The sequence below is a fragment of the Echeneis naucrates genome, chromosome 13 (genome assembly GCF_900963305.1).
Source record: "Echeneis naucrates chromosome 13, fEcheNa1.1, whole genome shotgun sequence".
NCBI lineage: Eukaryota > Metazoa > Chordata > Actinopteri > Carangiformes > Echeneidae > Echeneis > Echeneis naucrates.
In genome coordinates, this window is record NC_042523.1 from 21457551 (window position 1) to 21474485 (window position 16935).

The following is a 16935-nucleotide window of genomic DNA, read 5'->3' on the forward strand; positions in this document are numbered from 1 at the left end:
GGCAAAATTTTTTCTTGAAACTTAGCTAAACTTAAAATTTCCCCACATATTCAGCCTTCCTTGTATTTCTGTAATGAATAACTATGCATTTTTTCTGAAAAACTCTGCAAAAGTTATCAAGACGTTTAAGGCTGGATTAAAATGGTGCATGACCCTTTTACAAACACACTGAGAGAAATGAAACGAATGGGAAACCCCTTAAAGTGAAAACTCCTTCCATATTGGTTGTCTTCATCCTCTGCTATGTGTCTTTCTCTGAAAAGTATTGCAAAGGATTTTGAGGACGATTTGGAGTTCTTACTCCAGGGGGTTCCTGAGTTTGACATCTGCAAAGAATCTGTGCTCTCTGAGGTTCTGGTCCACGGCCGTCTGGCCTTTCCCATTGGTACCACTGAGGGAGGACAAGTGTTCCTGGCAGGCGCCTACTATGGACAGGGAAGAGTTATCGTGATCTCACATGAAGGACTTCTGACACAAAAGGTGAGTATTACATTTCAAGGATTTTCACATGCTAACAAAACAAATGCACTGGCTGCCTAACTTTTTTTATGTTGCAAACAAATTGAAACTAACCAAACTTTATTACAGAAAATGGCTCCATTTGTTAGAAATGCCATTGAATGGCTGGATGAAGGCCGGAATGGAGTTATTGGTTTTGCACCAGGCCTTGGCGATGCCTTTGCTCTCTCGAAGGAGTCAAATAAAAATTGCACGACGACACACTTCAGAGATGACCTGAGCGTGTTTGTGTGTACTGCGTACAGTGACAAACACAAGGATGAGATCCAAGACTTTGTAGCAGAAGGAGGAGGCCTGCTGATTGGGGGGCATGCCTGGTACTGGGCACAGACACACAGTGGGGAAAACCCAATGACAGATTTCTCAGGTATGAAAATGAGCCATAACGATATAATATCAAACATGAGAGTTTAAGGATAAACTATTATTTTATGGAAAAACAGCACAAACGTAGAAAGGACGTTGGATTGATTTAGGAAACCATGTAAACTCTTCATCATGCCATCTTTCTTTCAGGGAACAAGATCCTGAACAAAATGGGTTTGAGCCTGTTGGGAAACACAATCTCGGAAGGTTCCTTTAACGCTCCAGTGCCAAGTCGGCCTACTAAAGACATCTACCACTTCTGCCGCCTCCTACACCGCTTTGCTAGTCATGTAAACATGGGGGAACAACTAACAGGCCATGAGCTGAAATGCCTGAAAAAGCTGGGTGGAGACTGTTCCAACTTCCTGCGCATGAATGCTCACAACTGCTGCTCTTATGAACAAGTGGTGTCCACTCTCACTGACATCTTAAAGAAGTCAGGCATGCCACAGGTGTGTGCTTAACAACCTTTGGTCTATGGTTGCCATTCCTTGGATGGGATTAGATGGGAACTTTTTAAACTATCTATAATTTTGAAGGTGTGTGACAGCTGCCCTGTGAAGAGTGCCAAAGACCATCTACTCCTCCATGTGGGGACAGAGATGTACAAGGTCTGCCCAAATCCTGATGCTCTCCTGCCATTTCTCATCAAGGACAACCCACTGATGCCTACTGTCAATAACTCCAGGATCCAGATTAACGTTAACACAAAAGGTGAGACCACATTAATGTTTGCATATGCAGAAGAGCACTGTCAGAACTGTGATTACTTTTCCTCTGACATACTTTGTGCAAACAACTTCATTTATCTGCATTGTAATGATATAGACTGTGTGTGTGTGTGTGTGTGTGTGTGTGTGTTAGGTGGGGAGGAGTGGATCAGTACAGGTCTCTACCTCTCTCCTGGTATGAAAACATACATGTCCATGCCATCAGTCCTCCTCAACAGTGGATGGAAGGTATTAGTGGTATTGGATTCTTTGTTCATGTGTGATACTATTGATAGAAATAGGTAATGCAATAGGCTGTTTGTTTGTTTGTTTGTTTGTTTGTTTGTTTGTTTTCATGTGTACTTCCTGTATATTAGAACTGGAAATAGCTTCTTCTAAGCAGCAACTCATGTTTAATTTCTTGCAGGTCCAGATCAGCTGTCACACAGACAAGCTGAAAAATGAGGAGTTAAAAAGAGCTCCGTGTGTTTCTGAACGGTTTCCCATCACCGCAGAGATGATGCTGGTGCGGAACCTGTGGGGGGGACTCATTTACCTGGTGGCCCCTCCCAAAACACAAGTGCAGGGGGTTCAGGTCACAGTCCAGGTGGCTGTACCTGCTCCATATTATAAATTTGGTAAGTGTGTGTTGGGTGGTGCTGGTGATTTATAATCTTGAATCATGCCTGTGTATATACAACTCAGTCAGCCAGGCTTTGGGGCGTTGGAAGAGATCCGTGTGAGGAAGTGTGTTCTTTGGTGTGTTAATGGGAAGTGACAAACAGAACAGGCAAGAAGGCACATGATGGCATGAGCATAAACATGTAGAGCTAAGGGCTAAAAATGCTATCAGTAGATGAGCAGGTAAGTATACTGAGGGTTTGACTCAGTGAGGAGATTGGGGAAAAGTGATTGTGATGGAAAGTGGTGAAATGTGAGGTGAAGATTCCATCCAGGAGACGCTTCAAAACAATCTGCCATCTACCTTTCAGGTGTGACAACAGCAGCTGATTGGTCCGTGCTGCGCTCTGCTCCCGCCCCCTGGGCAGAGTTGGAGTTTGAAAACATCATCCTCACCGTACCGTCAGATGTTATCCGGACTCTGGATCACCCTGATGAGTTGGCGTCACGCTGGAATGCCATCATGAGAGCCATCGCTGATCTTGCTGCCATCCCACACAAGTTTCCTCGGAAGGAACGCTTTGTATGTGATGTGCAGATCTCTCATGGTAGGTGCACCGAAAACCCCACATTTCCAAAACTGATGATTTTTAGAACAACACTGGCCGATGTACTTTTTCATACCTGTTCCTATAAGACGTTTCTTATATTGTTCTCTCCAGGCTGGATGCATGCCGGCTATCCAATCATGGCACACAAGCCAGTAGCTGTGAATCTGGTAAGAATGGACCTTGAGACTGACGACCTGTGGGGCCCCATCCACGAGCTTGGACACAACCAGCAGAGAGGCTGCTGGGAGTTCCCACCACACACCACAGAGGGCACCTGTAACCTGTGGTCTGTGTATGTGCATGAAACGGTTCTGGGGATCAACAGGGAAAAGGTGAAGTAAATTAGTGTTGTATTTAAGACCAGGAGCTGGAAAAACATGATTCCTTTGTTTTCAATGTCAAACGACAGAGTTTTTGGCTTTTTCTTGCTTTTTCATTACCTCAAAAACATCTTGTTCAACGCAGGCTCATCCAGCTATCAGTGCAGAAAATCGAAACAAACAAATGGAGGAGTTTGTAAAGGATGGCAAGAAACTCTCCAGCTGGACGACGTGGATGGCCCTGGAGACTTATTTGCAGGTAAAAGAGAATTACAGCAGGTTACACTGTGGATATAAACTATTCTTAGTTCACAAGCATCACATTTAAAATGTTACTCCTCAGCTGCAGGAGAAGTTTGGCTGGGATGCCTTCAAGAAGGTGTTTGCTGCCTACCATGAGATGAGCAACTTTCCTGGTGACAACAAAGGAAAGATGAACCTGTATGCTGAGACCTTCTCCAAAACTGTGGGGATGAACCTGTGTGGATTCTTTAAGGCCTGGAGCTGGCCCATCGAAGCAGCCACGGAAGAGAAACTCTCCGACCTGCCTCCCTGGGCTGACCACCCCATGGTCCAGTTTGACTGAGCTTCAGATTAAAGTGTAGGCTGATGTTGGATGCTGGTGTTCAAAGATCAGAAATATATATATATATGGCTCATTTCTTTTGAAGATCCATGTGAAAAGTCACAAGTCATTCTTGTAATTGGTGCATGGGTGGTGGTTCATACTGTAACCTTGAGGTGGTGGCTCATCTTGTAGGTGAGTTGGGATTTCTCTCTCTGTCTATATATATATATATATCACAACCTTTTGCTTATTTTACTTATTTTTGTCTGAACTGGCAGCACGTGCTTGTCAGTGTATGTGAACAGGCAGATTTATAAACCACAGGGACCAACCCCAGTAAGTATTGTCACATGTTTTTATACCATTTAAATAAAGCATAGATCAGGATTCAATATTGTAGTCTATTAATATTCTTATGAGGAACCAAAAGGCCTCAGATTACACGGCACTCTCCACAGCAAGAGAAGTAAACGATCTTGTGGGTAATTTTTTCAGGATCAAATGTCCACCTTCATGTTTAGTAGTGGGAACACTTGAAAGAATTGAAAGTTTCGAGATGATTTTAAATCCTGCAGGGTAATGGGGCTCTTTAGTGAAGCATCATTTCATTAGCTGCGGGGAGCACTAAATCCATAAATCAACAAAGTGGAAAGAGGATGAAATTAGTAAATCTCAACTTTGAAGATAGTACTCAGCACTTGGCTCAAGCAGGATAACAAATTACAACTTATTGTCCATTTATAAAATGGATAACGTAGAAGTTTTGAAGAGTCAGGCCTTTTTTCTTTGTGCGTGTAGCGGGGTGCAGCAAAATCCTCCAGCTGAATGACGGCATGTTCGGGATGCTGTAACAGGGTGTCTTCATTGTGCCGGCCTCCCGAAGTGCACGCAGCTCATGTATTTCCAAAAATTGGAAAATGAGGAAGAAAAAAGAAAAAAATTTCTGTGTACAGATTCCAGTCTGGCTCTAAACTGAGCCCTTTCCTAACTCACTTCCTGCCAAGCAGACGTGCTGACGTGTTCACTTACACCTTCGGCTGAGCTGACATGGCCCCCTTTTAAAGTATCACTGTTTCAGGAAATGCAAAGAACAATATTTTCTTAAAAAGGAAACATTTACAGATGATTTAAAGTCAAGCACATTTTACCTTTTATTTTCCTCCCCACACCAGATCGATCTATTTAAGACACAAGACAGACATGCTCCTGTTTTGACTGTGTGTGTGTGTGTAGGAATGACACCAACATTAAATTTCCTTATTAAATATTGACTCACCTCTGCTAAAAAAAGATTGAATGCATTAGTTCAGCGGTGCAGCATTAATCCTTCCGCTGCTGCAACAGTTGATGCCACAATGCATTGAAACTGATCACTCAGTCACATGATTTCAGGCTCTCTACTTTCCATTTCCTGCTGTAGGGGGACGAGGACTTTTCATTTTTGCAGCACTACTATAAGCCATTCATAGGTAAATCACATCCACATTGAAAAGTAAATCCAGGCTCTTACACTTTCCCTTACAGATAAAGTGGATGATTCTTTTGTGGATCGCTGAGCAGCGTGTATCTTTCACTGAAGGCTCATTTCTTTTGAAGCTCCATGTGAAAAGTCATAAGTCATTCCTGTAATTGCTGCATTGGTGGTGTTTTATACTGTAACCTTGAAGTGGTGGCTCATGTTGTAGACGAGCCAAGAAAATTAACTCCATTAATTCATTCATTCATTTGTAGGCTGTTCTCCAGGTTTCCAGGCTGTCTTGATAAGACAGACACGTTTTCGCTTGTTTACAAGAATATCAAAGAAATCGACACCAATAAATAACTTTATTCCTCCGCTACTTAAATTTATTCACCTATTTGTCATTTAATGAGGAGTGAGCGTTGATGCATTATTCCTGTTGCCGTCAAATGGTGGCATGATGACAATAGATTATTCTTCACTGTTTTACAATATTAAAATCAATAATAAAAAACACATCAAATCTCCCATAAAATTAAGGGACAATGGCGCCTAAAGGTTTTCTTTCATCATCCCTTCGCTTAATTTTCAGGCCCTGCAGTTGTTGTAAAACAGCTCCCCAACTGGCTGATTGGAGAACTGCTGCAGAAATTCTCCCAGTTCATCCACAGTGAGCTTCTCCACCCAGTTGTCTTCCGTGTTCCTCGCTGCGGCAGCACCGCTCTGCAGGGGCCTGCCATTGTTGTCCACACAGCAGTATGCGTTCCACAGGTAGTCCGGGATGTTCACACGTTTCACGTTGTTTTTGACAATCCAGTTGTCCACCGAGGGAATGGCACCAACCAGCACGTAGGCCTTGGAGCATTTGCTCCTGAAAAGGTCGGTTAGCTGCGACTCATGGATCCTCCAGGAGTTCTGGTTCAGCTTGGGGTTCTGAGGGACCACGTTGGTCAGGGTGAAAGTGGCGTTGCGACTAGGGACTGTAAGAGAGAGTTAGACTTGGTGAAGTCTAATGCCCTAAAATATTGAGAAAGTGTGTGAATAATTGGTAATAAGTATCTGAAAATGTCCTTTGGCCCATTTGTTCTATTTGTTTGACTGAAGACAGAGCTGGAGAGAAAATGTCTCTAACTCTAGCTGGCAAATCTGCAACAGAACCGTGGAAACCAAGTTGTTTATCCCTCTATGATGTTTAACGATAGATATGGTATGATATTATTCCAGTAACTGCGCAGGCTGGACAAAGTCTGTATTATAAATCAGCTGAAACCTGAAACCCCACCTGCGTTTAACCCATCCTACCTGCATGGTGTCCGTTGGGGTTAAGGTGACCACGGTCAAAGCCAGAGTGGGTGTAGTCCTCATTCAGAGCCTGTTTCTCCCCGAGGTAGACCTCGGGGTGGTCTTTACCCAGCCAGTAGCCATCCTTCATCCCAGTCTGCCAGGACGGGTTCACCAGCTACGACATACATTGAATACTGAACTTGAGACACGCAGGTAATGTCACCGGGCTGGATGCAAGCAAAGTTCCCTTCTGTGACATCACACGGTAGAAGAAATTGGTACAAGATAGGCATGATTCATCAGAACAACACAATTCACGCTCTAAATGCTTGATAAGTATGACAGCGATTGACGATGTCGACTGTCACTCCATCAGCAGGTGCGCATGCAAAGTGTAAACAACCAACCAACCAACCAACCTGAGGCTCCACAAACCATCTGCTCTCCCTGCCGCCTCCATTGCTGGGCTGGAAATGATAAGCAGAGTAGACAGCAATGCGATGGTGGGTGTCATACAGTGTGGCAAAGTGGTACCTGATGGAGAAAGATGATGCGTAATGACTGAGAGATCAGAGGCATCGCTATGGAAAATAAAAGCCAAGAGGCGTTTAGTTCGGAAAATGATGAGTGGCAAGATCATACAACACATGCCAGAATTTCAAAGACTGAAAGTGAATAAAACATTTGGATCAGGCAGAGAACCAAGCTCCTCCAATCTGAGCAGTTAAACTAATATTAGAGTTAAATAGATTTACCTGTTAACGAAGCGCTGACAGAGACGGGCAGCACCGGGGGTAGAAGCCCCCCATTCTGGGACTTTGTCCTTATAGAAGTACTTCAGGCAATCTGGCACATCCTGAGCCAAAACAAGATGAATAACAGGCTCCCAAGTTAATTACACAACGCAAACAAATGTAACGCTCCTTGAAGTCCTTTCAGTGAAGTGAGGCGACAAACCTCAAAACGTTCCACAACATCTGCGTGGACACACACGAGGAACAGGACAAGGGCACAAAGAGTTTCCCACGTCTGCATCATGGACGTCGGTATCAGGGATTCTCGACTCCCCCTTTAATTCAATAAAGCAAAACAGAAAATATTCAGTGTGTAATCTGACTGTAAACAAAACGTAGGTCACTGCAGGGGAGAAAGGTCAGTTTCTTCGTACTATCAGCGTTTCCACTCACCTCCGCGTGTGTCTGCTGCCACACTCTGCCCTCGGCAGAAACTGGCTTTTATATTTGACTTCTCCTCACCCTTTGCCTTGTTTGTCCTCATCCTTTTATCTACAGTCCAACTCACACGTGAAATTTGTGTGAACCTGAATTTGGCCTCCACTTTAGGGAGACCAAATGTGCAAAACTAAAAGGAGGCCAAGCTCTGCGTAGCTACAGACAAATTCACTCGTAAAATGCTAAAATTAGCTCTTGTGAGGTGTGAGTCCTTGTGGGATATGTGATGGATACGACAACATTCGACAATATTCTGAAAAAGAAGAGGAATGTGTTTTCGCTAATGCCAGAGTTTAATTTCATCCTTCACTGAAATATCGCTGAGGTACTTTTGCTTGAGTGCTTTTATTTTGTCTAACTCTCTACTTCAATTAATAACACAAAATGTAACCAGTGTAAAACTAAGATACAACATTATTGATTACCTGGTGAAATTCATGAACTATCCATTAATTTCAGATTAGCATAAATTATTGTGAAGTATCAAATCTGAACTGATAATACAGGCTTTATATTTTATTCCACCCTTTTGTGTTGTAGAGAATAACGTAGTTTAAATCCACTTCAGTTTTAGGAGTAAAACGCTTAAACGTACACTCTCATCTAATATAGATTGTTTTTAAATGGACAATTTTGAATGATGAATACTGAGTTAAGTTGCTGTGCTGACACTTTTACTTTTAGATTGAAGACATGTAACTTCTTCCACCGCCGGTTTTTAAGCCTGCTGTGAAGTTCCTGTTTGTCTCCTTGCACTTGATGAATGAAGCACTTTTTCGATAAATCGTCTATTTTTAGCAACCGTCTAATATCTCACGGACAGGATCGTTTTACAAGGTTGCTGTAAGTCAAACGGGAGTCTCAGCTCCGTGATGATGGTGGAATATTTAAGCAGAAAACGTTTCAGTGCATTTGAGTTGACACTGTGTTGACTCAACTAATGAATCCTGATGCCACAAAAACACTCTGATGTTTAACATCAAAATCTCCCAATGGAATATTTACAACATGTGCATTTGGCATATTCCCACACAACATCTCACAGCCAGTTTGGGGTTAGATAACACTGAGCTATCTGTTCATGTGCTGCTGTTCTCACGATCAGGGCGTAAGCTGTGTCCAACATCTGGACTCCTCTCAGCTTTCTGACCCTTATAGATGCCGCCAATACAATAATATCAACAGATATTACAGAATGCAGTATTTAAAAAGATATATGCAAATTACCATTAATAAAAAAAAAAAATAAATAAAAAAGATTGAAATGTTACGGCTAACACACAACAACAGTCAAATCGTACTCATTTGGACGAATTTCCTCTCATTCATGTTTCACTGAGAACAAACACAGAGGACAATGTAAAATAGTTTACAACCCTGTCAGAGCTGAAGAGTTTAATGTAGAGATCGAAAATGCCTCCTTACCAAGTAGAGACCTCCATTTCTGTGGCAGAAAAGTCCAGCAGCACTTGCGGCATAAAGAGCAACTTCTATTTAGAGGCCAACTTCAACGTTTATCCTAAATCTGAGCATCACGAGGCTATTCTGGTGATTATGGTGATGCAAATTTCCCCACTTGGGGACTAATAAAGGATTATTTTGTTTTATTCTGAGGCTTAAAAACCATTCCCTAACAAATGTGCCAAAGTGCCTCTATAATGCAACAAAGTAGCCCTGGCTGAGTTTGCAAGTTTTTGCAAATTTTAAAACCTAATGGGCGCACTTTACGTAGCTAATGGGACACCATGTTTCCCAACACTCATCAATGAAGTTGATTTTCATCAATCCCTAAAATAGGTTGATGCCAGAGAAAATACAAAAAACATAGAGCTCAGATAAAGACGCCAAGGCTTTATTTAATCAGCTTTGTTTTTTCCCATTACTCATTTTTCACATCCCCCAATCAGTGTAAATCTCACAGTACATGACTGCAAGACACTTTGCGGCGCCACACATTGTTATAACTGTGTTTGCTCTGTGTAATTGCTTTGTTATTAAGGGAAATAAACAAGTGTAGTGGCTAATGAGCCATGTCGTTTGGGTTTCTGTGTAATTTCAGATCTAAGCAGTGTGACCGTCCAGGGAGGGAAGAAGTGAGGACACAGAAGATGATCAATAAATGGGACAAGAGCCAAATGTATTGGCTTGATGAGCCTTTCTTGTGTGTGCAAATTCAAAGACCTCCCAAAAACAAATAAAATCGCTTAAATTAGGCCTAATTATTAAGTAATGAATTTCTGTTTTCTTTTTTTTTTCTGTGAGTGTAGTTCAGATAAAACAGGTCTGCTCGGTCTAAAACACAGATGTTGTTGCTTCGGCTTGCCTCTAGGTCGCAGTGTTGAATTATGGATTCAAGTTCACCTCTGAAGTCTGTTGTGGCTTTTGAACACTATTTGAGCACCATTGCAGTGCAGATTATTCAAGTGTTCATTTATTTGGAAAGTGCTCAATCTGTGAAACAATGATGCAGCCATTGATAGGCTGCATTTTTAACAGCCTAAACAAGAAAATTACTGTGTTTTCTTTTTCCTAACAGACGCCTTCAAAGCCATCGAATACGTTCAAAGTGCAGATTGTGGCAGATAATCATTAAAGATGACACTGAGTGACAAGAGAGTGAATTGAATCACCGCTGTGATGGATTTTGGTATCATCTTTCATGTTTTTGATTTTGGCCCACAAGTTAATTTGAGGGGACTGCATCTTTAATCGACTTGAATAACACTTTGTCGCTTGAAAAGATCACAGAGAGTTGGGTTCCCCAGACACAGATTTAGCCTAACCCCCCCCCCCCCAAAAAAAAAAAAAAAAACATCTCCAGTCACTGTCTGACAGTGAGCACTGTGGTTCAACAGGAAAAGTGGACCAGCGAGAGTCTGTAGAGGAAACAACAAATACACAGTTGAAATGTATTTCACCTCTCCACGTGATCTGATTTACATCAGCGATGGTCACTTGATTTATTGTCTGGCTAAAAAGCTAATTAATTTCATTTGATTGTTAATTGCTTTTTGGCTCCCTGGTTATATTGAACCGGTGTGAACAATGAAGGCTATTATTACTGAGTAATTATGCATTTTAATTTGTGTGTGAATTTGCACAAAATCTTCAAGAGCAAGATTCTTTTGTTATTTTCATTAGCCCTTATTATCTGTTGGAGAGCCTTAAAGCTCCGTTCAACAGGACATACTTAACTGAGCTAAATACTTTGGGACTTCTTCCCAGTTTTATGGGAATTGCTTGAAAACCTGCTTTGGAATATAGTTGATGAATAAAAGGAAAACGATGCAGTATTCCTGTCCTGTAAAAAGAAAAACGAAATAATGGCTTTTTTATGTCAGACCTTGATGTTGCCAGCACAAATGTCACCCTTCATTCTTTCTCTCTTTTCTTCAACAGGATTTTTATTATTATTAATATTTTTTTTTTTTTTTTAACAGCAGGTTTGACCTCCATCTGGCCTCACTTAAGGTTTCCCAACTTTGGGGTTGACGAGGTGACTGACAGAAACAACCCTGAGGTTCAATTTCTGATTGTATTTCTTTTACTGGGAAAACAGAATAATGTCAAATAATGTCACCTCAATGTCAACTCAACTGCTTTTGATCCTGTTTTCCCTTTTGATTTTGTTGATTTGTCATCCTTGTTGACTTAAAAGTGAGCGTCAGTCAGTCTGAGAAACTTTATCTTCTGATGAATATTATGAAAACAGTTACATTAAATACATTTTGCAGCACAATATTAGGCCTATTTTTTATTATTTCTAATAGTTTCCATTGGGATGACTGAATGAATATATATTCAATGATTAGTACTAATTTGTTGCCAGAGGGGAGTTGTCAATTCATTACCTCTCTACACACCGAGTTTTAATAATTCAGAAGTGGTTGACTTTAAATTTATTATTCTCATTTTTACACATCCAGCGCTGGAGTTGGTCAAATCCCAAAAAATGAAAAGGTGAAGTCAGTGTCAACACAACACAAGGGTCACAATTATCAGTAAGTTCAATGTTTTGTATCTCCCTACACAAAAAAAAAAAAAAAACTGCTGCGACTGGGTTTAATCAATGTTTGCCTTCCTGAAATGTGTCGCCTTGACCCTGCTCATTGCTTCCTGACTTGGAGCGGGTTTTTGTGTTTGTAGTAGTTGTGTTACCGTCTGACTGCAGTGCTGCTGAGGAGGCAAAAAGGTGAGACTGCATCTTTCCACACACCTTCCTCTGTCTGTCTGCTCCAAGGACAGATGGCCAGACGCATCTCAGCTCCGACAGAGGAGGGAAAGAGAGGAATTCAATCACACACCACAGATGCCACCCCCCCCCCAATTCCTGATACCCCTCCTGCCACCTTTCCTCCACCACCCCCCACCTTATCATTTTCTCTTTCTTTTTAAGTCGCTTCATTTCAGACGCATTCATACATTTTCAATATCTTTATGTATGAGTCTGTCCCCCTGCTTCCTCTCCCCTCCTCACCCCCACCCCAAGCAGCCTCCCTTCCCTCCTCCCCCATCTTCTCTCTTTCTCTCTCCCTCTTTTTTCTCCCCTTCTCCTCCCAAACCTCCCTCCCTCTCCCCTCCTTCCCTATCTTCTTCCTTCTTTCCATCCCTCTCTCCATCCTATTACTGTAATCCATCACTCTTCCATCAGCCACCATCCAAACAGGTCTCCTGGTTTCCATAGCAACCACCTCCGGCCCGGCAGTGCGCAGCCCTTCTCTGATTGGCTGGCAGGGCATAGGCAGTCTCAGTCTGTCTGGGAGATGTGGTAATTGGCTGGGAAGTCATACACACACACACACACACATACACTTTACACACTTTGTACAGTATTCGCACATTGATATACAGTATACAAGTCTCTGCACATACACACAAACATACACTCACACACGCAAACAGACTTGTTTCTACTCTGGGCCTAAATAAATAGATACACATATTCTATTGGGAATGGAGTTGAAAACACACACACACTGCATAAATATCCTCAGAGATATGAAAGGGAGAGTGGGGTCAGAGTAATGAAGCTCATAAGAAGATGGGGGCTCTAGGCTGTGTATATGTGCGTTTGCATGGACGTAAGTCTGAGTCTATGTGTGTGTGTGTGTGTGTGTTGGTGGGGGGGCACACAGGCATTTGTGTGTGGGTTTCTGTATGCACAGGACAGCGGGGGTTGGGGATGGTGTGGAGGATTTTGGATAAGGTTGGAGCTCTGCCAAAGGATGGATGGAGGAATTGGTTTTTTCGGAGCGTAATGTTAAAAATACCTATATTCCCCCAAGGAGCCAAGTGTGCACTAGTTTTCAGTTTTCTGGCTTCTGGAAGGAAGTAGGGAAGCAAAAAATGGAATTGTTGATCAGCTTGACTTCACCCTGCTGCTGTTGCTCAGCCAGGTCTGGCCAACACAGCAGCTATGATGAATGTCTCATCTCCAGGAATACATCACAAATAGCAAAACTGTACCTGCCCTGAATAGCAAACTGTATTCTCTTCTGCAGTATTGAAAACAATCACGGACACTGGGGCTCTTTTTGTCCCCCTGTTTTTCTGGCCAGCTACGGAAGCGAAATAGCGTTGTCCGCTAATCTTTTTTTCAATTTCTGCCCACTCTGTTCCTCTTTTCAAACACAGGAAAAGGTTTGTATGTTTTTGTCGTGCTTTGCAAAGAAAAAAAAAAAAAAGGATGAGCTCTGCTGAATACGGTTTGTGTTGTAGCTGGAAAGTGTATTTAACTGGAAATGATTATTAGTTATTCAAAGGTTTGAGCGCTGGCATTGAACACTTCGCTCCGACGGATTGTTATCTACATGGTGAAAAGTGGAAAAAAAGAAAAAAGAAAAAGGTCTGCTTTGGCCTCAGCTCCCAGTCTGCAAGTATAACCGCATGCAAGGGAGGAACTGTGTGGGCTGGAGCATCCTCCCCACCTGAGAAAAAAAATGTTAAACTGACTGCTAAGCTGCCCTAGTTGGCAACAACACAGACAACCAGCCGAGCAGACAGACAGACAGACGGACTGACTACTGTCCAAAAACACCCAAATATTCAGTGATTTATAGCACAGGAAGGAGGCACATATAAACACACACACACACACACAAAGGTAGAGGTCATTTTTCAATCTCATCTTTTTAATGGAAAAAAAATGAGTCAAGGGAAGAGAGAAAAAACTGGGTAAATTGAGAAAGCCGGATGAATTCACAGAGAATGACTGACAGCAGTGATGGCAGCAATGCGGTCACAGTCCACATTTTAAAGCATTCCCAAGTACCAGACAGAGAAACAAAGGACGAGAGAGAAAGAGAGATAGACAGATAAAGGTGGGGGGGGGGGGGGGGGGGGTTGCTGGGAGAAGGAGCTGGGGTTAAAAAATGTCCAAGAAGATTTCATCTTCCTCTCAGAGGTAAAAAATACAAATTAAAAACTCATCTTTATCCAGAATTTGTTTACAACAGACAATCACATTGAAAAAATTTAAAGATGAAAAATAAAAAAGTGCACCCGCACTCACACACATACTTACAATTAGTTTCTTATTTTTGGGGGAAAAAAAAAAAACTAAACAAAAAAGAAAAGTGCAAGCAAGATCACAGAACAACAATTTACAAGTGAGGCCAAGAACGGCCCAAAGTCTCCACCCTCTCACCGAGCCACCCCAGGAGTCTAAAATGGGAGGGATATTGGGGGGGGGTGAGGAGGTTATGGTGGCAAATTGAGGCCTGGAGGTTTCCAGTGTGGCTTTGTTTGACCCGCCTCCCTCCATCATCACCACCACCTTGGTTCATCCATTTGTACAAAGAAAAGGCTCAAGTATCACTAAATGCCCACCCTTCGAAAAAAATAAACCAAATAATCTCAACGTGGATTCTCCACCCTCCTCAGCAAGTACAATCAAAATTGGTTTGACTCTCCACCAAGCCTCTCCCTTTAAGTGCCAGAAAGACTCCCAGTATAAAGGCTTCTCAATCACCTTCGCCATCATCGTCATCGTCGTCGATCCAGATAATCATTCCTTTATATTAATTCTAAGAGTAATCACCAACATCGTCAATCTCTTCCCACACAAACACTCCTCAGATTTAGATATTATCTCTGATTGGTCAATAGAGATTAATGTTTTTGTGACTGGATGCTTCTGGGTTCGTTGTGGATTTGTTACAAACTGTAGGAAGAAACAGCACACAATCCAAGCGCCTCGTGTGAAAGGTTGCACGCTCACACATGCTTTTTTTTGTAATCCACAGTTATTGTTACAATCTTCTCGCAGTGCTTCGTCGTGCATGTGGTTCCTCCGAAAAGAATTATACTAATTCACTGTTTTGGTTTGGTTTGCTTTTGTCTGACCTTCCAGTAATCGTCAGTGATTGCACACACACACACACACACACACACACACACACACACACACACACACACGCACACACACACAAACACACACACACACATACACACACACACACACACATACACACAAAGAGGCATAGACACACTTGGAGAGCAAATGCAGCCACACTGTGCAAAATGTGAAACAACACAGATTAGAAAGCCAAACAAGGAAACAAACAGGAAATTAACAGAAGTTAAAGGTTATTCCTCATTTTTGTCTTAAAAAAAAAAACCAACAAAAAAAAATACCAACAATATTAAAATATAAAATCAGAAACATTTTCTGGTTCATTCATGCATCAGTGAAGTTACACTGAATTAAGGGTGGCAGCACAGTATCTTTTCCTCAGATAGCAAACTCGATTACAGGTCAGGTACATTCTCACAGGCCATCTGTTCCCACGGGTTTCCTTCTAGACACATGATGCAGCATTAAAATTAGATGGTCACTCAAACACTTTGATATGTACATAAGAATATGAAATGCTGTACGGAATGGCAATTTGTTGCTCTTAATTCAATTCCCCTATTTACAACTATTGTCTCTCAAGCTTAAAGCTCACAAACTCACCGGATAGATGCTTTCTCTGTTCTATACCAACAATTCACATCCTCCTCCATCTGAACATCAAAGTGGCCTTGAGAATTACAGGTAAACTGATTGAGGATAATATTTTGAGCCATTTGGTGAAAAAAATGACGACAAAAAAATAAAATAAAATAAAATAAAATAAAAAAACAAAAACCGTCTCATTCATTGTAAACAGCTTGTCTGGCTGGGTGGATGATCCAAGTGCTGATTTATTATACTAGCTTCTAACATGAGGAGCAGGCTGGCAGGAAGCAGAAACTTTTAGTTTTTTTTAAAGGGGCCATCGCAAATTTGTGTTGCTAAAATCCTCTTCTTCAGTGTGAGGTGACCAAATATTGACCAAATATAGATTGTCAGGGACAGTCCACGATTAAATCTCATTAATTCATTCATCTTCTACCGCGCATCTGTCTCCTGATCATGGGGGGGCTGCTGGAGTTACAGATTAGCCTAAATATGATCTTTGGACGGTGGGAAGAAACCCACGCAAGCACAAGGAGAACATGCAAAGTCCACACAAAAAGGCAGAAGGCAGAAGGAATCAAACCCACGACCTTCTTGCTGTGAGGCTACAGCACTAACCACTCTTCCAATGTGCTTTCCCAGAGTAAGGGGGAGGAAAAAACGTTGCGCACAGACTCAAACTCCAGTTATTACGGTAGCCAGTTACACGAACCTCCTGACGTCACGGTGGCACCCGGAAACAGAGTTGTTGACTGACGGTTTCTGCGCCAAACACCAACAATGTGGAGGCAACACGCTAAGTCCTATATGAACCTAATTTGATTTATTTTGTGAGCTTGGCTCGGTTGTGTGTTTGCGTGGTGAGGAAAAAGTAAAGAAGGCTGTAATACAGTTTATCTGATCTGAAGCTACAATGCTAATGCTAACAGGGTAGGAGCATTTCGTTGATGTTGTTTGCTGCATGTGTTAATCAGTTATTTTCTTATTTCATGAACTAATCATTTCTGCAGTAGAAAGTGGCGTGTGGTCTGAAAGGTTACGGGGCCTCTGATGCAGCACATTTCAAACACAGGCGTTTGTTGATTTGTTTTTGTTTTTGGAGCCAGAAGTGAAAGTGAGAGGCTGAGACCTCATTTTCTTTAATACGCATTGTCAAAATACATGAATGTATAATTGCTCCTGTTTTTCATTTCATAATGTTAACATTTGATTTTTTTGACCACTGTGCTCAAAATGTCCCCAATTTTCATTTCAGATATCTGGTCACCTTAACACAGTGAGCTTTCAGAGAGTGATGTGTTGG

General features: G+C 41.9%; 2 protein-coding genes across 3 annotated transcripts in view; one reads left to right on the forward strand and one right to left on the reverse strand.

Annotated features, from left to right (window-relative positions):
* The window catches only part of LOC115052662 (TRPM8 channel-associated factor homolog), a 26373-nt gene extending 20725 nt beyond the window's left edge, over positions 1–5648 (forward strand). For both annotated transcript variants that reach the window (XM_029516921.1, XM_029516920.1), the window contains exons 4-13: positions 264–480; positions 589–886; positions 1036–1337; positions 1425–1599; positions 1750–1844; positions 2023–2233; positions 2588–2824; positions 2939–3159; positions 3293–3406; positions 3491–5648. In XM_029516921.1, coding sequence (XP_029372781.1) covers positions 264–480; positions 589–886; positions 1036–1337; positions 1425–1599; positions 1750–1844; positions 2023–2233; positions 2588–2824; positions 2939–3159; positions 3293–3406; positions 3491–3733 — 2113 coding nt within the window. In that variant the 3' untranslated portion in view covers positions 3734–5648. The remainder of the gene's footprint in view (positions 1–263; positions 481–588; positions 887–1035; positions 1338–1424; positions 1600–1749; positions 1845–2022; positions 2234–2587; positions 2825–2938; positions 3160–3292; positions 3407–3490) is intronic.
* On the reverse strand, positions 4883–7524 carry LOC115052666 (endonuclease domain-containing 1 protein-like). The gene is made up of 5 exons (XM_029516925.1): positions 7416–7524; positions 7214–7314; positions 6878–6992; positions 6477–6633; positions 4883–6154 (listed from the first exon to the last, which is right to left on the reverse strand). Exons 1-5 carry the CDS (start codon positions 7494–7496, stop codon positions 5763–5765), a joined length of 846 nt encoding a protein of 281 aa, XP_029372785.1. The 5' UTR covers positions 7497–7524; the 3' UTR covers positions 4883–5762.
* Positions 7525–16935: the final 9411 nt, after the last annotated feature.